Source organism: Triticum urartu, chromosome 5A (assembly GCF_056163025.1).
Source record: "Triticum urartu cultivar PI428250 chromosome 5A, HENAU_Tu73, whole genome shotgun sequence".
Taxonomy (NCBI): domain Eukaryota; kingdom Viridiplantae; phylum Streptophyta; class Magnoliopsida; order Poales; family Poaceae; genus Triticum; species Triticum urartu.
This window is the reverse complement of record NC_141877.1, coordinates 480,285,949-480,308,279: the sequence shown is the minus strand read 5'-3', so window position 1 is coordinate 480,308,279 and position 22,331 is coordinate 480,285,949. Positions and strand designations below refer to the sequence as shown.

Here is a 22,331-nt window from a genome sequence, read left to right as displayed (position 1 = left end):
GTCCTCACGGATCTGGTACGGTGTTTCTTCTCCATGCCTCCTCTCTTATCCATTTGCAGGAGTAGTTGATGTTAGAGTAGCAGTGCACCGATTTGGTTAATGAAAACTTGATGTAGTAGCTTGAAAATGCAGTGTGCCAGACTCCACTATGCCTCTGAAGCCTTCACAAAGTTACTGAAATCGTGTGATTGTTGCTGTGCAAGCAAAGATGAAGCTGATGGATCACCCCAGGCCCAGAGCAACTTGCTGATGGATTCTGGAGTATGTGTGTGAATTGCTGAATGGAGTAGAATGGTAATGCTCTCCTTTGTATCTACGCCATGTTGCGGCTGAGCCACTGAAGCAGGTTCATATTTTCAGAGAACGAAAATTGCAGGCATCGAACATACTCACATTTTTCTTGCAGATCCCACATTTTTCTTTTTCTTGTTTTGAATGGTTGGCGATGAACTCTCGCAGTCTCACTCATGGTTTCTACTCCTGATTCAGTTATTCTTGTGTGTTTATTATGCCGTAGTTGTCGAGACATAAAGTTCCTCCTGATTCAGTTAGTTGGTCCCGATTTAATCATTTGAACAAGTTCCTCCATCTCAACAAGTAACTTAGCTGGATACATTTTGCACTCCAATCAAGAGCTTACCACAATCTCAGTTGGATACATTTTTCTACTTTAAGTAACTTTGCAATCTCAGTACATATTTTGCATACTTGTATTACAGTTTGTTTATCTACTGCAGGTAGAGTGCAGAGTAGCTTCTTAATCTTGCAGTTCCCTTGCTAGTCATGAATGTTCATTGCTTTGGCGAGGGAACTTCTGTAGTCGAACATGTTTATGTACTCCAGTCTTGTTCTGCATGCTTAAGCAGTCAAACATGTTTAGATATTCCAGTAGGGGTACTTGTATCTCTGCATATACTCCAGTCTTGTTCAGTAGGAGCACTTGTATCTCTACATATACTCCAGTCTTGTTCTGAATTTGTTCACTTGCTTACCAGTCTTGTTAACTGAAAAGAAAAAAAGGGGCCAAACAAGTTAACTTGTTTTGTTAATTGCTTGAAACTCACTATGCAAATTGGTCCTCTCCTCTCTCTGTGTAAATTTGTTGTGCATGTTGAGTGTAAAATTTCTATAGCTTCTGTTAAAAATAACTTATTCTCATGAAGCTTCCGTAGCTTCTTTTAGAAGTTGTCGTCTGTAGCTTTTGTTAACTTGTCTACTGAAACTTGGGCTACTGAAGCTTGTTAACTTGCATAATATTGTGAACTTAATTGTTGCTTGCATATTAATGACAGCAAAATCATGATAGGAGTAGTTTCTGTAAAATCATGACATGCCATACAAGCTTCTGTAAAATCGTGTGGATTTTCCTTAAATTAAAATTAAAATCATGTGGACTTTCTGCTTAGTTGTAATTAAAATTAGGAGTAGGAGTTGTTCTTGGAGTAGGAGTAGGAGTAGTTCTTGGAGTATGTAGGAGTAGTTCTTGGTTAATTAAAATGATCATACAAATGATGCACTCCACACAAGTCTCTTCTCAAGGAGTTAGATATACTCCACACAAGCCTCATCTCTAGGATTTACATATACTCCACACAAACAAGGAGTTACACATACTCCACACAAATAATCACAAGCATCTTAACAAGCAACTCCTCAAGCATCTCGACAAGCATCTCAACAAGCAACTCCTCAAGCATCTGAACAAGCATCTCGACAAGCAACTCCTCAAGCATATCAACAAGCATCTCGACAAGCATCTCAACAAGCAACTCCTCAAGCATCTAAACAAGCATCTCGACAAGCAACTCCTCAAGCATATGAACAAGCATCTCGACAAGCAACTCCTCAAGCATCTGAACAAGCATCTCGACAAGCAACTCCTCAAGCATACCAACAAGCATCTCGACAAGCATCTCAACAAGCAACTCCTCAAGCATCTCAACAAGCAACTCCTCAAGCATATCAACAAGCATCTCGACAAGTATGTCAAGCCTCTTCTTCCATCACTGAACTCTCTCCATTATCCCAAGATTGTGCAGGGCATTTGCATATACCTCTTCAGGGCATGTAAGTCTTGGAGGTAGCATCCCAAGGTTCTCTAGCCTTTCCTTGTTCGCATGGGGTATTTTATACCCATTGCCCCCTGCGTGGTTCAAGATTTCAATCATGCAAGCTTGTAGAGATAGGAAAACTCTGTTCAGCTTGTAAACTTCATAGTTTTCAAATTCATCTAGCACACCCTTGATAAGATCCTGAAGCATTCTAGGGCTTAGACAATCTGTCAGAGATTGCAACGAGTTGAAGAACCCAAGGTCAAGGCCATTCAGATCAGGGCTATTGGCAGGTTGTTGAATTAGTCTGATGTCGAGTCCAGTTCTTTCCGCGGCTGCTACAAATTCTGGGTCGTTGGGCAAGATATGGGGCTTGGCTTGTATTGTTGTATATAGATGGTTTGCCCAGCATCATTCTCAGGCCAAGATGCTTGTATTGCTGGTAGTAGGTTATCTATCATGAACTCTCTCATTACTTGCCTGTTGACTTTTATGGACTTCGTCTCCATTGTTCCTCTGGGCCTGTTGTCGCTTCTCCTCTGAGCCGGAACTTCTTTCACAAACGGCCAAATTCCAATTTTCCCAGAAAATGTCACATTTCCTTCACTATCCCACCTTGGCCTAGCAATAGCCGTCAAGAACATGACTTTTCCAATACAACTGCCGTTTTGTATAGTTCTCGTAGGCTCTTCCTCCCCATATAGCAGATAATAGTTCCTGTTTTTCTTGGTCATATAGAACCATTTCTCGTCAATATGAATAATGTTGTGCATGGTCTTGAATTTTGGCCTTTCAGTTTGTGTTGTTGTCTCATCGAGCATTGAAAAGCAAAATTCCATTATATCCTTCTTGTTCTTTTCCTTCAAAACTGGCTTCAAACAGTTTGTATGCCTCTTTATCAACTTCAACATGAACTTCCGGTGGAGTGTCGTAGGGCTGCAACCGAGTTGCCAAGCAAGTGACCTGATAGTAGACCGCTTGTTAAGTGGAATGGTAGGTATTTGATCTAGATTAATGTCCTTTGGCTTTCTTCCACGGTTCTTTTTTCTCTGACTTGAAACATCCACCTCCAGACCTTGAGCAATTTGCTTCATTGCTTTCTTCCAAACTCTTTGTACATTCCATACACCCACTCCAAAGAAACTGGCAATCTTTTTCTTGTCATCTCTTTCAAATTTGCCCCCTCTACTCATGCACAGTGTGTGCATTGCAACATAAGCAGCATACTTTTGCTTGTCATCGAGGCTATCCCTTTTCTTAACTGATTGCTCAACACCTGCACGAAGAAATACAGCAAAGGAAAAATGATCAAATGATCAAAGGAAAAATGGTCAAATGAACATAAGCATTCAAATGATGATATGATGATATGATCATATCATCAAACTGTATTCTGTAATTTAACTGATTTTTTTCTTCCACCACTAACTGAAAATTTCTGAAATGCCACTGTAGCTATACCTGCATGTTGTACTCCCGCATCTTCATCCATTTGTACTCCTACATCTTCATCCATTTGTACTCCTGCATCATCATCACCCATTTCATCTTCTGCATCTTCTGCAGGTGGAGTGCAGTTGATGTCTGGGACAACCATCTTCTGCTGCTTTCAGGTACTGCTGTTGTAATCTAAATTGTACTCCAACAGTAATTTGACAGTATTCCTGCATCAGTAGATTCAGATTTTGTCAAATGGTTAGATCAAATTATTGGCTAGTTGAACCAAATGCTCATCAAATTGTTTATGTTTGCAGTTCATTCCTCTCTTTGCTACGTGGTCATTGTTTCAGGACAGATCGAGGTACAGCTTGCATTGCATTCAAGCAAGTTTGCTGTAGATTATCAGTTCAAGATGTTTTGTCAAGTCTTATTACAGTAATAAAATCTCTTAGCAATGATATAAAAACACTCAAATCTCTCCCAGCCAAAAGAAGTTTTGTCAGGTCTTATTACAGTACTACTCCAGTCATGAACCTGTTTTTGTTGTGTGTGTGTTCTCAGATTTTTTTTTACTCCAGACTATTTTCAATAGTTTTCTCTCATGATCCTCTAATGAGAAAAAGAACATGTGTAATCCAGATGACAACATTTTCAGTCTATGATTTTTATTTAAAGTAAATCAACATAATGGCATAGGTTCTTTCAGAATTTTCAAAATCAATGATGCACAGTCAACAGTTAATACAGTTTGGTCTGCTACTCCTATTGTCTGAAATGCTATAGTCAACAGTTAATTCAGTTAACTTGTTCAAATTATTTGTTGAATTTTTGGCAGCAAACATTTCTTGAATCAAATGTTGGCACTTCTGAATTACTCTTGACTACTCTTGAATCAGTACATCTCTTGAATCACTTGAGTATTGTTTATGCTTGCAGTTCGTTTCCAGCGACAGCAGAGAGATGTACTCCAGCAGAGGATCAAATGATCAGAGAGAGGAGATGAACCTGGGCACCAGCCGAACCCAGCAACAGCTCCTGGATGTGGGAGAGGAGGAGCGCCTGCACCTGGATGCAGTGGCCGGAGGTGGGTACGGAGGTGGAGATGGCGGAACAGCCTGTGCTCGCCTCCACCTGGGTGCGGGTCAGGAGGAGCCCCTGTGTGTGGGCGGCAGCAGAGCACCAGCTCTACTCCAGCGGCGGCAGCGCCTGGGCAGGGGGCGGAGGTGGAGATGGAGGGCGGAGGTGGAGATGGAGGTGGAGGGCGGAGGTGAGGGTGGAGGTGGAGATGGAGGTGGAGGGCGGAGGTGAGGGTCGGTGGAGGTGGAGGGCGGAAGCGGAGGTGGAGGTGGAGGGCGGAGGCGGAGGTGGAAGACGATCGATCGGGATTCAAATTTTGAAGGGAGGGTATTCAGGTCAATTGTCAACTTTTCACCTAGTTGGAACAGAAGCCCCAGCGACCTACATTTCGGAATGGAGGGAGTAATACATTTTTTTGGCATACTGTATTGTTTCTTGATTGTGTTAGCCTCAAACTTTTTGCCTTGCTGTTATGTAATTTCACTCTTAGTTTGTTAGCCAATTAGGTGTCAATTACTCAGGAAATTCAGCTTCAGTTGGTTGGGATCAGATGGAAGGTAAGATACATTTGCTCTTCAATGATTAGCTTAATCCACTTACTGCATGTAGAAAATTTCAAACATGGATTATCTTATGTTGTGTTTTAGGATGTAAACTATACTGGAGTTATACAGTCGTCAATCTGTAGCTTAGCAAGGTCGGTAATGGAAGGAGCTTGGGGTGTTTCTAATCACAACAAGGTGAATTTTACTTTTTTTGGAACGCAAAGGTGAACTTTATTACATGCAGGTTGTTTCTTTTCATCTTTTTTTAGCACAGACCAGGTTTTGTATGGGTCAATCTGGAATTCGTCTTTGCATGCTAGATATTTTCTTACCTTCTTTTACATTCCTTTAGGTAACACACACATTAATATTAGATGGAGTGGAGATAACAAATGGGAGAACCACAAAGTGAAGGAAGACTAAGACGACTAGCATGTTTGTGTATCATTTTTCCTATTATCCTTTGAATTAGATCGTCTTCCTGCTTTATTCATTTAATAGCTTCAATCCATTATATCTTGGGCAAGCAATGTGTTCTGACATGGTTGTTGCCTTTCAAAGCATCTTCATTTTGGAATCACCATTCTTACTATGTTTATATACATTAACATTTGACCATCTCACATAATTCACATTACCTATTGTGTTCACTGACTATTGCAATATTTTCATCTTATAATCATATATCTACTTTGTAAACAAAGTTATTCGACTTATTGACTAAAAGTACCGCAGCAACACGCGGGGTATCATCTAGTTTCCAAATAATAAAGTCATATCGCGTGTCCACCCAGAATCAACCGAACGAGTTGTATCATTTGCGAAAAGTAAAGCTAAACAATAACAATATGCATGAATCAGCAGGGCGCATTGGCTCTTTTCATTAAAAAAAAGGGCAATGAAAGAAAATATGTATTGTGTCAATGAAAAAATTCCCCAAGAAATGTATGAAAGAAAAATATGTAGTACAAAAAAAAAGTGCTAACCACAGCGTGTCGTGTGGTCTTCAAATGTCCTGAATATCATATCAAACCGGATATATATCTCAAGATAATTTAAGTGTGCTGACCGGGCCTGCCGCTCGGTGCTAACCTCTTTGGTAGACTAATCTATAAACACGTTTGACCTAGCTTCAGCTAGCGATGTGGTATTAGAAAAGCAGAACCGAAATTCGAAAGAGCCTTGCGGTGTGCACGCGTAGTATTGTTGGCTGTCATATTTCGGCCCAACGTGCGTCGAGGGTCAAGGCCTGGCGCGGCGTCCATGCTGCCCTTTAGTTCTCAAAAAAAAAAAAAATCCATGCTGCCCTTCTGCTCCTAAAAAAAAATATCCATGCTGCCCTTCTGCCCCTCAAAAAAATAATCCATACTGCCCTTCATAATTAACACATCTTTATCTTTACCTAATATTAAAGTGAGGAGGCTTTCATATGAATTAATTAATAAATTAAAAAAAGTGAGGAGGCTTTCATAGTTTTTCATACGTCACCCTTTTATCCGTTGATTTTATGTTAATTATAGAGATTGACGGATGAGATTTCATAAATAACTTGACATATGAAGGGAGAAAAATAACCCACGCAGCCTCGCATTGGGGGCATGTTTGCCCGTATTGGACCAGGCAAGTGCCCTGCTTTTGTATGGGCCCTAAAGACACGAGTGGGCTTCATAATGAGAGAGAAAAAATACGTATATGACTCGAACCGAGGACGAGACTAAAAATCCACCTCCTTCCATCGCGAGAACAAATCGAATCGAAACAACTGCCTGGTGCTGCATCAACTAGGCGACACGACACGACTCCTGCTGTTGCCACGACGCACGCAGGGAACACATCCTCCAGGCCATCCATCCGAGGCTCGCCGCCAGCGATTTTGAAGAGGGCAATGATCCTGCTGCTGGCCAACGCCAGATGTGAGGAACGGCGATGGCCGCTGCCTGAGCCCGGCGTTTTTGTTGAGAATCCCTCAGCCCGGTGGTGGTTATCGCGAGAACGAGGACGACGTAAGCCAGGTGGCGTCGCTGGTCCGTGTAAAAAGGGTTTAAACTTGGCGAAGCTCTTGAACAACACTCTTGAGTTCTTCTATTACGATCTTTTATCAATCGTTGAGCCACGCCAAGTTTTTAAGATTGTAATGTAGCCTGCCACATTTAATTTTGTCCCTCCCCTTGGTTCTTTGTTATCTTTTTTGAATTCCTGAAATATCCCTGCAAAATAAGTGTTGCTTTGCCTGAAGATTGAACTGTTTCTTTTCAGGTACGATAATCTAATCTCATATTTGGGTTCATTTGAGCTTATTTGATCTTTTTACTGTTGATTTGGTTTGCTGGAGTAAAGCTCGTGAGGAGCTTCATTCCAAGTACTGATGTGCATAACTAAGGATCTGTTCTTCAGGTTTCATTGTATATGGACAAGTCTGCAGGGGTTTGCCAGTCGGACCTCCATGATTGCAAATTTTCGTTCCTGCAAATAATATGTGATCACGATCTTTTTGTTGATATGCCTGGTCAGGATCCCATCGTCAATTCATGGATTACCAACCTAGGGAACTATAAATATTCCAGTTTGCCAAAACTATTTTAATAGACTAGCAATATTGTTCAGAGACTTTGGTCCTCCGCAGCGGGATGCAACCTCCCTAGAGCAGCGGGTCAGGCGCATCGTCGGAGGGGCTGAGGGGGAGAAGATCTTGTTATCTACAACAACGTTGTGTGAACTGTCGTCGAACTGAAGCGCGCCTCCTATAGCTAGGACCGGAAACAGAGCAGAAAAGGAGTTGAACCGACTCTCTATTTTTCCTCCCTCTCCTCTGTCTCCCTCTCTCTCGCATCTCTGCTGGGAGGCGTTGCAGGAGCAACTAAGGCATGCGGTGGTCTGAAATTTGTTCAGGGTGCAGCCTAAGGGTGGCACGGCGTACAAGCTCTCTACTCTGTCATCTTATATCTCTGATTTTTTTTTGCTGCATGCGCAGGTGTTTCAGGCAGAAACAGTAATAGCTTGGACCAGGAGGAGCAAGACAAGAAACGGCGAGAGCTACCATTGCTGCTAACCTAGCTGCTAGGATGCTTGCGGACCTCCATCATATGCATGGGTTTGCAACGGCCAAAGCACACAACAATCCATAGTTGGGTGAATTTTTTCTCCCCACTTGGGATGGCTTGCGGCAATAGCAGTTTTGAATAATCAGTACTAGAAACGTCTTCTGAATGTTAAAGCCAATGGGCTAGAAAACTACGAAGATAGTTGATTTGTTTCCATGTCTACCTTTCAGTATTCAGCCTTGCGGGAGAAGGTGCCTCATGGTAGCAGCTTGACGTAGGTGTGGCCTTGAATGCCGGGATTTTATGAGTAGCCTGACGCTTCTGTTCTCCCTAGAGAATCAGAATTCAAAAGATCAATGGGAGTTTGCTTATGGAAGTAAAAGATCAATGTACTGATGCATTTCAAGTTTTCAACAGGAGAGTACTTTCTGATGTTTTAGTGACCAAGTATTATTGATCTTGAGGTGTGTTATTGAGCTCTGTTGCTAAATAGATGTTGTTTTTTGTTACTTTGTGAAGAAGCATTGCATGCAAGATGCCATCAAAAGAGACTAATGCTCCTGATGCTTCCTCGCAGAATCGCAACTTGATGGGGCTTGCTGCGCCTCTGGAACAAGCAGCCGCTAACAAAGAGCAGCTTGAAGGTTTGAATAAATGTACATATAGAAATTTAGAGTTCGAACAATACATATGTGCAAGAGTGTAATGTTCACTTGAAACTTGCTGGTGGGGGAGACATTCCACACACACAAAAAGTGAAGACACCCTGAGACTTCACGAGGTAATTTAGTAATTCGGTTTGGTCAGTACATTTCTGCATAAACAAAAAATATCCACTCAAAGCACATTGGTTTATGATGTAACTTTTTGTGGGAGTTTTATGATGTATATTTTGTTAGTACATCGTTTCATTAATGATATTGGATGAGGGGAATAAAAACCATGCGCATATGTTGCTCACTGCCATTGATTAATTTACTGAAAGTTGAATCTATAATCAAGACAATGAGTTAGTTCTAGACATGTAAAATTATGAATTAAAATTGTATTAAACCTACAACTTGAAAAATCCGATTTTATATCACATGTGCTGTTGTGATAGGAAAGGACTGGACACTGTTCTATCTGATAATGGATTGTTTCCAAGAATGGACCTTGGTACTTTTGAATAATTTCATACTATTGTTTTGCTACTTGCAAAGTTGTTTGAGTTGTATGCGCAAATTTTTTTTGTTCAAGTGTTAATTTGTTTTATAGGTTTCCAAGCACATGTTTATTTATTTTGTCGATGCTCACTCGACCCCAAGAAGTCCATCTATGTGGGCATGGGCAATATAGATAGGGCGGAGTAGGAATCATGTGCGAGACAGCGAAACCATCAGTCACTGGTCAATCTGGTCCAGAATGTCAAATGCCAACGTCCATGGCGCAAGGTGGTGCTTTTCCGAGCAACCAACCTAGCAAGTGCATCGGTGATCAATCAGTGTCGATTTGGCAAGAAGCATGTACATTGCCCTACTACAATTCCTTCCAAGATGCAGACACAACTGTGCTTAGGGGCATGGGATTTCTTTTCCATCGCAACGCACGGGCCCGTTTGCTAGTAATATTCAATGATGTATAGTGTCTTCCTTCAATGATCTACCATGTGAATCTACACATATGCTCCACAAGATCATTGAATAGTTGCATGTGCGCTTGTTTATCTTAAAGTTGGCACAACAACATGCTTTGCATCTTGTCCCGGGAGGCGGACATATACTCCGGACTACTTAAAATCATATGGGTAAGTTGCCCCTTCGCTCTCATCGTCGACAATTATATTGTTCAAGATTACACAATGGGTCAGCACTTCCCCCGGTGTCTCCGGATACTACTCATTGCCGCTCCAAAAACAATACATCAACGAGTTTGTAGCGCTCTACATGCTTTCTTCATATCCTCGTAACACCTTCTTGCATTTGTGTAAAGAGACGTTGTTTGTTACCTTGGGGATGGGTATAGTTTTCACAAATCCTGCCCACCGAGGAAAGATATCATTGGCAAGGTCGTATCCCATGGTGTAGTCATGCTCGTTGATAGTATAGTTGCATGTTGAAGCATCCCATCAGAAAGTATCTTGAACAGATGTCACTGCTTCAAATATGATGGTGACCTCTTTGGTGTGACCTTAGTAGTGCTCGCGCAAACATGTCGGGCATTTTTCTATTGCCAATGCATGCAACCAATTGAATCAAGTATACATAGAAAATTTGTTATTGCATCAATTGCTAATAACTTGTATCTGTCCTCAGCAGTTGGTTCTCTCAAGTACTCTAGTTCAAACACTGATGCATTGGTTAGAGCATATATCTCCGCAACGAGCGACGATGATGATGACCACGTTAGGACGAGCAGCACCGGTGCCGATGAGGAGGATGCGTCATCGGTGACCATAGGACGTGCGACCATGTCCCTGTTCTTCCCCGACGTTGGCTTCTCCGCCCCGGAGGCAACAACGCATGGGTCGCCCCCTCTACATCCCTTTTGTTCGCTACATCTCAAGCTCCGACCAATATATGCATCTCGCTCTCATCATCATTCCACTTCCCGGGCCCTCACCCAACTCACTATCGACCTTCCCAAGATGAGTCGCGTCTCTTCCTGCCTCTCCAGCTCCGTTTCCCATTGCCCCACTTGAATTTGTACATGGCTGCCATAGCCGGAGCTTCAAAGCTCGGTAGACCGGCGCCTCACCCGCTCCTATATGAGCCCACACACACTGCGGCAGCCTTGCGCCCCCACAACACGCGCAAAAGCTCTTGCAACCCCTCGTTGCACAAGCCTCTGTGACGATGTTGTTCCAGCCGGCCGCCGTGGCCAAGCCAGGCTTGGTCTCACACGCCCTTGGCTGCACCCTCACACTCACTACAACAACACCCACATGTTCTCCACACCACGCACATGACCCTCGCCGTAGATGCACGCACGCTCCACATGCCCGTCGGCAAGCTGCAGTGGAGCTTCCATGCGTGCGTGCACGGAGCTTGGAGCTGCTCGAGGGTAACGGGCGAGTGGCGGACTGCGATGGGGGTGCAGCGGCGGTAGTCCGAGGTTGTGTCGCGATGACACGGACGAAACGGGGGGGGGGGGTGCGAAGGCGTCTTCAGAGCAATTTTTTTACTCCAGCCAGCTACAGGGGAGTATATTTAGGAATAGAGTTGGTTGGAGTAAAAACTATCCTCCTCTAGAGCTTTTGAGGGTTGGTTAGGTGTCAATTAGAGGAGGAAAACCAAATTTATTGGGTGAGATGCTCTTAGGGAATTTCTAACCGCTCCCCTATCTGGCTATAAGGGAGGATATTTTCATTTTTCCTCCTCTATGCCGCACCTAGACGATCCCTTAAACTGGTTAGTGGAGTAAAAATTTACTCCAACCCCTATCCTGCAAGTATATTTACTCCGGCCGGAGGCGACCAAGGACTCCGGCCGGAGGCGACCAAGTAAAATCTCCTATCTCTCCTGGCTCCCCTCCGAACCTAAATTCGCTCCGGGCACGTCATCTACCCCGACTAGATCGTTCGCCAACCTCCTCCCTCTGTGTCACTGCCTTCTCCCTCAGAGCGCCGCCGACCCCTTTCCCCTCGCTTTCCACACGCGGCCATGACTCCTGCGAAAGATAGCGACAATGAATGGGTCAGCGACAGACCTGTTGGGGAATGTAGTGTTTTAAAAAAATTTCTACGATCACACAAGATCTATCTAGGAGAAGCATAGCAACGAGCGGGGAGAGTGTGTCCACGTACCCTTGTAGACCGAAAGCGAAAGCGTTTAGTAACGCGGTTGATGTAGTCAAACGTCTTCGTGATCCAACCGATTCAAGCACCGAACGTACGACACCTCCGCCTTCTGCACACGTTCAACTCGATGACGTCCCTCGATCTCTTGATCCAGTTGAGGACGAGGGAGAGTTTTGTCAGCACGATGGCGTGGTGAAGGTGATGATGAAGTTATCAGCGCAGGGCCTCGCCTAAGCACTACGACGATATGATCGAGGTGTGTAACTATGGAGGGGCACCACACACGGTTAAAAGATCAACTTGTGTGTCTATGGGGTGCCCCTGCCTCCGTATATAAAGGGGGGAGAGGGAGAGGCCGCCAACCCTAGGAGGGCGTGCCAAGGTGTGGAGTCCTACTAGGACTCCCTAGTCCTAGTAGGATTCCACCTCCCACACGGAGTAGGAAAGGGGGAAGGGAGAAGGAGAAGGAAAGGGGGGGGGTGGCCCCCTTCTCCTAGTCCTAATCGGCCTCCTACCCAAGTGGGGGTGCACCAGCCCCTTATGGGCTGGTGTGCTTCCCTCTTATGGCCCATAAGGCCCATAACTTCTCCCGGGGGGTTTCGGTAACTTCCCGGTACTCCGGAAAATGCCCGAACCACTCGGAACCATTCCGATGTTTAAATGCAACCTTTCAATATATGAATCTTTACCTCTCGGCCATTTCGAGACTCCTCGTCATGTCTGTGATCTCATCTGGAACTCCGAACAAACTTCGGTCATCAAATCACATAACTCATAATACAAATAGTCATCGAACATTAAGCGTGCGGACCCTACGGGTTCGAGAACTATGTGGACATGACCGAGACACATCTTCGGTCAATAACCAATAGCGGAACCTGGATGCTCATATTGGCTCCTACATATTCTACGAAGATCTTTATCGGTCAAACCGCATAACAACATACGTTGTTCCCTTTGTCATCGACATGTTACTTGACCGAGATTCGATCGTTGGTATCACCATACCTAGTTCAATCTCGTTACCAGCAAGTCTCTTTACTCGTTCCGTAATGCATCATCCCATAACTAACTCATTAGTCACATTGCTTGCAAGGCTTATAGTGATGTGCATTACCGAGAGGGCCCAGAGATACCTCTCCGATACACGAAGTGTCAAATCCTAATCTCGATCTACGTCAACTCAACAAACACCATCGGAGACACCTGTAGAGCATCTTTATAATCACCCAATTACGTTGTGATGTTTGATAGCACACAAGGTGTTCCTCCGGTATTCGGGAGTTGCATAATGTCATAGTCAGAGGAACATGTATAAGCCATGAAGAAAGCAATAGCAATAAAACTAAATGATCATTACGCTAAGCTAACGGATGGGTCTTGTCCATCACATCATTCTCCTAATGATGTGATCCCGTTCATCAAATGACAACACATGTCTATGGTCAGGAAACTTAACCATCTTTGATTAACAAGCTAGTCAAGTAGAGGCATACTAGGGACACTCTGTGTTGTCTATGTATTCACACATGTACTAAGTTTCCGGTAATACAATTCTAGCATGAATAATAAACATTTATCATGATATAAGGAAATATAAATAACAACTTTATTATTGCCTCTAGGGCATATTTCTTTCAGGACCCCCCACGCTCACATCGCGGTGACGGGCAGGCAAAGCAGCTCGCCGAGGACGGGCGGCGCCAGCCCCGGGTGTGGGAAGAGCGGCTCGTCGAAGATGGGCGGTAGAGCAACTCTTCATCCCAATGCATTGCATTCTCCTCGTCGCCTCCTCCCATGCTCCCCGTCGAGAACTTCCTGGGCAGCAGTATCCATCGCAACTACGACCTGCTCCTCCGGCACCGTCTCCCCGTCCAGCACTGCATGCTCGCCCTTCCGGGGGTCCGCCGGGAGCTGCTGGCCCGGGTCATCTTGCACCCGCAGGCGCTGACGCAGTGTGAGCACACACTGACAAGCATGGGCCTCAACGTCACGCACCAGGCCTTCGAAGACACGGCCAACGCCGCGGAGCACATTGCCGCGCACAGCCTCCACGACACGGCCGCCATCGCATCTGTGCGCACCGGGGAGCTCTACATGTCCATGGTCGACATGCGCGCCCAGATCCTCACCGACGCCGTGCAAGAAGATACCGGGAAGCACTTCGAGTACATGTCCAGGGCCAACGTGGCTAGTGGTCCCGTCCTTGACACCTGCACAGCCTTGGGCAGCGGTGCGGCGAGGTCCTTGACGCTGCTGGCGCCCTCTCGTCGAACACCCTGACCCATAGGACGGCGGCGAGCACAATGATCGGCAACGTCCGGCATGCTCACTAGCCATGTCGGCTTGGTCACCATCGTCGTGGGGGCGCATAGCAGGTGTTCGACGAAATGTATGAGCCAAAAGTAAGTTTTACTCCGTTATATACAGAGGATGGGCTAGGTCCGGTGAAATCTTAGTGGAGTAAAAATACAGTTTACTCCGTCGGATACTCCATGTGTGTTTGTTTTCTAATCCCCACCGCATCCATCGAGCTCGCCCGCCGCCCCCATCCCGCTGTCGTGTGCCGTCCCCGTCACCGGCCCTTGTTTTCTAATCCCCGCCGGATCCGTTAAGCAAGGAGAAATCTGCTCGTCGTGGTCTCTCTCGTGGAGTGCGGTTTCTAAATTCGAGAGAGAAGAGAGTCCTACCCGCTCCTATCTCCTCTTGCGAGTCCAATCGCGTGGATAGGGATGGAGAGCTCCAACGGCAAGCCGCCGCGGGGAGAGGAAGAGGGGAAGGCGGCGGGGTCGATCGGAGGCCACGAGTCGCTGCACAGGCTCCTCGAGTCCAATCTCCCTCCCGAGCTCTTCAAGGTTCGTATCCTCGGCCCTCGCTCGCTAGCTCCTCAGAGTCAGTCGCTCGCTCCGCCTGGTTGGTTGGGTGAAATATTTGTACAAATGAAGAAGATCTCGAGGTAATCGCACTGCATGCGTGGTTCAGTCGATATGTATCGAGGAACCTGATGAACTATGTGAGCAGATTCAGTTGGTTGTTTCCCAACACAAACAGACAGCTACAATCTTCTTCTAGCAGCGAAATAATTGATTCAGTGCGAGAATTTGCATGTCTGTCTATCCGACCTGTGTTCGGGATCTGTTTTCTGTAAAATCATTCAACGAATTTGTATCCAAATTATCGTGCAATGATGTTAGTAGTCTGTGTTTGTGATCTGTTGTTCAGCTACCTGTATTTCTTCATCTGTACTTTATTTCCGATATATTGATGGTATCTAGATTCATATTTGTTTTAGGAATCTATTTAGGCTCAATTTGCTTATACCGAGTTTACTTTAACTTATGTTCTCCATTTGGTGACAGGAGGCAAGCCGGTTGCTTTTGGGGTTGAATTGTGCACACCCTCTTGAGGCTATTTCCCTGCCTGGGGCCACCACTGATCTTGCTGGAGCGCATAATTTCGATGTGCAGGTTATCTACGAATAAATTGCCTTGATTTTAAATAGCTATGGTAGATTATGAACTGATCTTGTAATTTCTAGACATCATAGTTTGAAAACAAGGCAGCACCTAACAACTGAAACCATTTGTTTGCTCTCTCTTTTTTGAAAATTTTAAACTGTTAGCTACTTGTATTACAGGCATTCCGTTTTAACGCTGACAAAGAGCATATGAGGCAGCCGCGGATTGTTCGAGTTGGCTTAATTCAGAACTCAATTGCTGTTCCAACGACTTGTCATTTTGCTGATCAAAAGAAGTCTATCATGGAGAAAGTAAAACCCATCATAGACGCAGCTGGTGCTTCTGGTGTCAATATTTTGTGCTTACAGGTACTTCTAACATTGGTGATTTAGTTCTGGTGTTCTCTTGCGGCTCTTATCTGCATCTTTGTTTTCAAACCTGGTGTCCTATTAGTCTAAGTATATGAGACTCTGCTTGGCATATCCTGTGCTTCAACTTCTGCCAGCTAAGAAAAGTTCGAGCCTTAAATAAACAGTCGCTTTCTCTGCCCATCATCTTGAGAAACTGAAAACCACCTGTTTAAATAAGCCAGAAGCTGTTGAGTAGCCGCTTCTGTGGCTTCAGAATCTCTCTGGTCTCCTGTTCCAAGCATCACTGAAGGAAAAAAAGTCCTTCCATTTGCGATTACTCAAAAAAAAACCTTTTATCCAAACGAGCCTTATAGGCCGATACTTCTTACCAAACAGGTTTGCCACCTTCTATGAGATGCTACCTTTTTGGGCTTATAAGCACCGAAAACTAGCTTCTTTTTTGAATGTTGAAAACTAGCTTCTTAGAAAAGCTTAAGCCAGTCCAAACTAGCTATAATATTGAGACATGTTTGCTTATATTTCCACAGAAGCAGATCATTTGTTGTGATTCATACCCTCAAATTTCAGGAAGCCTGGACAATGCCATTTGCCTTCTGCACGCGTGAAAAACGATGGTGTGAGTTTGCTGAGCCTGTTGATGGAGAATCTACTCAGTTTCTTCAAGAGCTTGCACAGAAATATAACATGGTAATTGTTAGCCCTATCCTTGAAAGGGATATAAACCATGGAGAGACTATATGGAATACTGTTGTTGTAATTGGAAATAATGGCAACATAATTGGCATTCATCGAAAGGTATGCATACCAGTACATTTTTCTTTCCTTTGGTTGCATTTCCCTTTTTCTTCCTTCTACCTGAAAGTATTTTTTGTCTCTAACTGAACACTACTGCAGAATCACATCCCAAGAGTTGGCGACTTCAATGAGAGCACGTACTATATGGAAGGTAACACTGGGCATCCGGTGTTTGAAACAGCTTATGGCAAAATTGCTGTAAACATCTGCTACGGCAGGCATCATCCTCTGAATTGGCTTGCATTTGGCCTCAATGGAGCTGAAATAGTTTTCAACCCATCTGCAACTGTCGGTGAACTTAGTGAACCAATGTGGCCTATTGAGGTCAGATAAAACTATTCACATGACATTTGTTATTATTTTTGCTGTTATTCATGCTGGAGCAACCCTGATGCTAAGCTGGTCCATTTCAGGCAAGGAATGCTGCAATTGCAAATAGCTACTTTGTCGGATCAATTAACCGGGTAGGCACAGAGGTATTCCCGAACCCATTCACTTCTGGTGATGGGAAACCTCAGCATGCCGACTTTGGTCATTTCTATGGATCCAGCCATTTCTCAGCGCCTGATGCTTCCTGCACCCCATCGCTATCGCGCTACCGAGATGGCTTGATGATATCTGACATGGACCTGAACTTATGCCGCCAGATCAAAGACAAGTGGGCCTTCCGCATGACTGCTCGGTATGACATGTATGCTGACTTGCTTTCAGAGTACTTGAAGCCAGATTTTAAGCCTCAGATCATCGCGGATCCCTTGATAAATAAGAGGGCTTAATTCTGAATCAATTGGGTCTAAGCAGACGAAGTCGATGCCCTTTCCCTTCTTTTCTGTATATGTTGTATAAATATAAAAATAAATCAGTAAACACCTTTTGATCAAGTTTCCATGGTCTGACTTTACCCAATGTTGAAATCATACATATTCACTCTTTTATGTTGTGAATTTCCAAGTAAATGTTCTTTGAATAAAATACACCACACAATGGCCTATAGATAAAAAGAATCGTGGTTGGCTTTACATTATGGATGTCGCACAACTAAGGGCGCAGATTCTTTGAGGTAAGTTACCTGCCTTTGGCTTGCTGACATGTGGCCCATCTTGTTCCTGGGCGCACATGTCAGCCACTGTAAAGGCAGGTGATGTAAGTCAGAGAATCCACAGCCCGACTAAGCATCATCGTCCAAAGAGGTAAACAGCTGCCATATGATGCAGTGCATTCTTTCTAGACTAAGGCAATTAGGCCAGCCTAAGAGCATCTCCAGCCGTTGGCCCCCCAGGTGGCGATTTTATGCGCCCCCGGGGCGAGTCGGCGCTAAAATCGGCGCGGGGGCGAGCGGGTTCCCAGCCGCTCGCCCCGGACGCGTTTTTTTATTTTAAAAAAACTGAATTCGGCAAAGTTTGGCTAAAATTTGGCAAACTTGATATTCATATTCAACATGTTCGGCGTTTTACATAAATTATTTAAAAAAAATTAATCTACGGGGCGAAGAACTCGATCAGCACGGCGAAGTCACCGCCGTCCTTGTCATCGTCGTCGGCCTCCTCATTCTTGATGGTGCGGCTGCCCCTGCTGGACCGCTGCCCGGCGTCTCCATGGCGGACAGGCGGTGGCGGCGCGTCGTCGTCGTCGTCGCTGTCGTCGAGGACGACGATGCCTCCCTCGTCCCGGCCACGGCGACGAGCTTCGAACCACGCGAAGGCGGCACACTGGCGCTCCCTCTCTATCTACACCTAGTCGTCGCGCGCCCATTTGAGGACGGCTTCGTCGTCGAGCGCCTCCTCCTTGACGGGCTCCGTCTTCACGACGGGGAGCCCCGGCTCTGTCTTTGGCTTGACGAAACGCGGAGGAGCCGAGGAGGTGGCACGTCGGCCGCCCTCGTTGAAGACGATGCCGGCGCTGCGGTTGCGCGGTCGAGCGGCGTCTCCCCGACGGGCTCTGCCTTGACGCCGAAGAGTGCCGACGAGCCGGAAGAGTGGGAGGAGGAGCGGGAGGAGGAAGAGTGGGAGGAGTAGGAGGCGGCGAACCTCCTGGGCACCCACGGCCCAGCGCTCCGGCGAGGGGCCGGCACGGACACCGTGGCGGGGTACGCCAGTGGCGGGTTGTTTCTGCCCTCGAGGTGTGCGATCACCTCGTGTAGGGTGCGGCCGGGGACCCCCCACCAGATGTGGCGGCCGTCGTTGTTCTTCGTGCCGCCGACCACCGTCGCCCCGTTCGTGGACGCCAGCCTCTGCGCCTGCCGCCGCTGGAAATATCCCGTCCAGGCCGCGTGGTTGTCGGCGACGTACTGGGGGAGGGCGCGCTCCTCCTCCGACAGAGACGCCCGCACGCGGTCGACCTCGGCGGCGAAGAGGCCGGGGCGCGCGTCGACGTCGGGCACAAGGAGGATGGGGACGCCGGCGTTGCTGAGCTTCCACCCCGTCGGCCCGGCGCGCATGTCCGGCGACGTCAGGATGTTCGCCTTGAAGAGAAGCCACGACTCGCACTCCTGGAGCGTGGGGCGGCCGAAGCCGTTGGCCGCTGCGGCGTCGCCGGGGAAGCGTTCGACCATGGAGAGAGAAGGGGAAGGGGAGGGAAGGTGTCGGTGTCAAAACCGGCGGATCTCGGGTAGGGGGTCCCGAACTGTGCGTCTAGGCCGGATGGTAACAGGAGACAAGGGACACGAAGTTTTACCCAGGTTCGGGCCCTCTCGATGGAGGTAAAACCCTACGTCCTGCTTGATTAATATTGATGATATGGGTAGTACAAGAGTAGATCTACCACGAGATCGAGGAGGCTAAACCCTAGAAGCTAGCCTATGGTATGATTGTTGATGTGTATGTTGTCCTACGGACTAAAACCCTCCGGTTTATATAGACACCGGGTAGGGTTAGGGTTACATAGAGTCGGTTACAATGGTAGGAGATCTGCATATCCATATCGCCAAGCTTGCCTTCCACGCCAAGGAAAGTCCCTTCCGGACGCGGAACGGAGTCTTCAATCTTGTATCTTCATAGTCCAGGAGTCCGGCTGAAGGTATAGTCCGGCCATCCGGACACCCCCTAATCCAGGACTCCCTCAGTAGCCCCTGAACCAGGCTTCAATGACGACGAGTCCGGCGCGCATATTGTCTTCGGCATTGCAAGGCGGGTTCCTCCTCCAAGTACTTCATAGAAGATTTTGAACACAAAGATAGTGTCCGGCTCTGCAAAATAAGTTTCCACATATTGCCATAGAGAGAATAATATTTACACAAATCTAATCTGCTGACGTATTCCGTGGTGCGACATCACACCACGGCCAAGCTTTTATTCGAACTGTTTTACTATCCCATCTCAGCGCGTTATGCGAGGCGGTTTCCTTGGCACGTCTTGTTAAAGCAGAGATCGTGTCCCCTTATTCCGGGATTCTCATCAATACGGGCGTGGGTAACCCAACCGCGCCATCGATTACGGCGCTTGGAGATAAGCGAGTTTTATCAGGCTGGTGGGGACATGTAGCTGCGTCCACCCATATAAGGGGATAAAGATCCACCTTTTCACCTACGCCTTCTTCCTCCTTTGCCTATCCATTCTTGCGCACTCAAGCTCCAGCGCCCAAGTCCGCACTCCCAACCTCAACCTTCTCCAGCCATGTCCGGAGCGGGAGGCAAGTGGATGGTCTCCTCCGTCACGGAGGGACATATCAAAAAGCTGAGGAAGGCCGGATACCTGTCTAACGACATCGCGTACCGGCTCCCCGAAAAGGGGCAGCTCATCCCCACCCCTAGGCCCCATGAGAGGGTGGTGTTCCTCCCCCATTTCCTCCGCGGACTGGGCTTCCCTCTCCACCCATTTGTCCGGGGGCTCATGTTCTACTACGGCCTGGATTTCCACGATCTGGCCCCGAACTTCGTCCTCAACATCTCGGCGTTTATCCTCGTGTGCGAGGCCTTCCTCCGCATCCGCCCCCATTTCGGGCTTTGGCTCAAGACTTTCAACGTCAAGCCGAAGGTGGTGCGCGGCAGCCAGGCGGAGTGCGGAGGTGCCATGGTGGGCAAGATGGCCAACGTCCTCTGGCTCGAGGGCTCCTTTGTGGAGACCCTGAAGGGGTGGCAATCGGGGTGGTTTTACATCACCGAGCCGCGCGACGCCGAATGGGTCGCACCCCCCGAGTTCCGGTCCGGACCCCCAACGCTGCTCACGTCCTGGAAAGAGACGGGCTTGTCATGGGGTAAAAAAGGAGAGCTAACCAGACTCCAAACATGCGTCAAAACCCTGGTGGACAAGAAGCTCAAACTTGTCAACGTAGTCCAGGTTATGCTCATCCGCTTGATCCTCCCGTGCCAACAACGGGCTTTCAACCTGTGGGAGTTCGACCCGATGCGGCACCAAACTCTGAGCAGGCTCTTCGACACGACGTACGAAGATGCCTGGAAGGTGCTTTTCAAGGGCGCCGAGGCTCCCGCATCCGCTACTGAGGATCGCGGATTCAGTGCGCAGCGTCACGCTCTCGCGGTAAGCTGTTTTTTTCCTTTTACAGGGTATCAGTTTTTCATAGTTTGAATCCATGCGGGATCTAAACTCCCTTACCTTTGACAGGATTGGCAGGTGACCTCCGGACAGATCAACTGTCCGACTCCTTTGCCCGAAGGCCCAGCGGGTGCTCGCTTGGCGAAGCTGCTGGTTCCGGCACCCTATGTGGTGCCGGAGAAGAAGGTCAAGAAGAAGGCCACGGGGACTTGAAAGAGTGCCCGAAGCTCGGAGGTGTCGGATTCATCATCCGAATCCAAGACGCACTCCTCCCGTGAAGACGAGGAGGAGGAAGAAGAGACCCCTCCCCCTCTAGCGGGGGAAGGGAAGAAAAGGAAGGCCGCCCCAACTGGGGAGGCCGAAGGGTCCAAGAAGGGGAAAACCCTTCCTCCGGACTACTCCACCGACGCCGACGGCGGCGGAGAGGAGTGGGCGCCTAGGGCCAAGCCCCTGGTAAAATTGTAAGTATCCGGATACCGGAGTAATTCATAGCATTCGTTTATTGCACAGCTTTCCCTAACGTCGAATATGTTTATGCAGCCCACCCAAAGACCGGCTCGACGCGTCGTCGAGCGGCTCACTGGACTCATCGGATGTGAACTCGCTTCCGACGGCTTCCTCCCCCCGCCCTACGGACGACACAGAAGTGTTTTCTCAACAGGTTCCAAGTCGGGAGGAGGTGGTCCTGGAGGCGCCGCAAGGCGACCTCGCGGACTCCAGGAGTAAAGGGGATGGAACCCCTCAGGGTTCCAAGTCCGGCTCTAGGCCGGACACCGCTCCGGAACCTTCAAAGGTTCTAGAGTCCGGCGGGGGACCTCCTTCCAAGAGGAGCAAGTCCACCGTGCCGGCGGACCCCGTCCAACCGGAGGCGCCGGACAATATGTTGGAGGCGCTCCAAGGCGCCTCCATCGACGAGGAGCACCGCGCTATTATGAGTGCGGTGGTTCAGAAGGTTCAGTCCGTCAAAGATGGACTGACTGAAGCTTGTACTAGCCTTTTGACAGGCTTTGAGGTAAGTAAAGTGTAAATAATAGTACCGCATAGACAGTAGCCCCTGATGCTCTGTTTGGCGTTCGGGAAGAAAAGCCGAATAGAGGATCAAATAGAATTCGCAGGAGTCTAACAAAAATGAGTCAATATGCATATGCAGGCTTCCCTGCTTGCGTCCGTCGCACTGACTGCGGAAGTGGACACGCTAAAGCAGAACCTCGAGCGGTCTGAGCAAGAGCTCGAACGTGCCAAGAAGCAGCTCGAGGACAATGAAGGTAAGAAATGCCTTGTTAAA

At 47.3% G+C, this 22,331-nt stretch overlaps 2 protein-coding genes and 1 pseudogene across 2 annotated transcripts; 2 read left to right on the top strand and 1 right to left on the bottom strand.

Annotated features, from left to right (window-relative positions):
* Positions 1 to 2,389: 2,389 nt before the first annotated feature.
* LOC147972120 (uncharacterized) lies at positions 2,390 to 3,648 on the bottom strand. The gene is made up of 2 exons (XM_087524233.1): positions 3,513 to 3,648; positions 2,390 to 3,312 (listed from the first exon to the last, which is right to left on the bottom strand). The coding sequence occupies exons 1-2, from the start codon at positions 3,646 to 3,648 to the stop codon at positions 2,390 to 2,392; spliced, it is 1,059 nt and encodes a 352-aa protein (XP_087380359.1).
* Positions 3,649 to 13,714: 10,066 nt separating this feature from the next.
* On the top strand, positions 13,715 to 14,314 carry LOC125507154 (arogenate dehydratase/prephenate dehydratase 6, chloroplastic pseudogene; annotated as a pseudogene).
* A 141-nt stretch (positions 14,315 to 14,455) lies between these two features.
* Positions 14,456 to 17,437, top strand: BETA-UP (beta-ureidopropionase). Its single transcript, XM_048674906.2, has 6 exons — positions 14,456 to 14,787; positions 15,292 to 15,399; positions 15,570 to 15,758; positions 16,329 to 16,556; positions 16,656 to 16,880; positions 16,970 to 17,437. Exons 1-6 carry the CDS (start codon positions 14,665 to 14,667, stop codon positions 17,330 to 17,332), a joined length of 1,236 nt encoding a protein of 411 aa, XP_048530863.1. The 5' UTR covers positions 14,456 to 14,664; the 3' UTR covers positions 17,333 to 17,437.
* The last annotated feature ends 4,894 nt before the right edge of the window (positions 17,438 to 22,331 follow it).

Bases quoted from the DNA above. Each gene is read 5' to 3' on its own strand.
- LOC147972120 (XM_087524233.1), bottom strand. From the start codon at position 3,648: ATGGTTGTCCCAGACATCAACTGCACTCCACCTGCAGAAGATGCAGAA. The intron at 3,313-3,512 runs GTATAGCTACAG...TTGAGCAATCAG, and splicing joins TGCGGGAGTACAACATGCAG to TTAAGAAAAGGGATAGCCTC.
- BETA-UP (XM_048674906.2), top strand. From the start codon at position 14,665: ATGGAGAGCTCCAACGGCAAGCCGCCGCGGGGAGAGGAAGAGGGGAAG. The intron at 15,759-16,328 runs GTACTTCTAACA...CTCAAATTTCAG, and splicing joins TCAATATTTTGTGCTTACAG to GAAGCCTGGACAATGCCATT. The intron at 16,557-16,655 runs GTATGCATACCA...ACACTACTGCAG, and splicing joins TAATTGGCATTCATCGAAAG to AATCACATCCCAAGAGTTGG.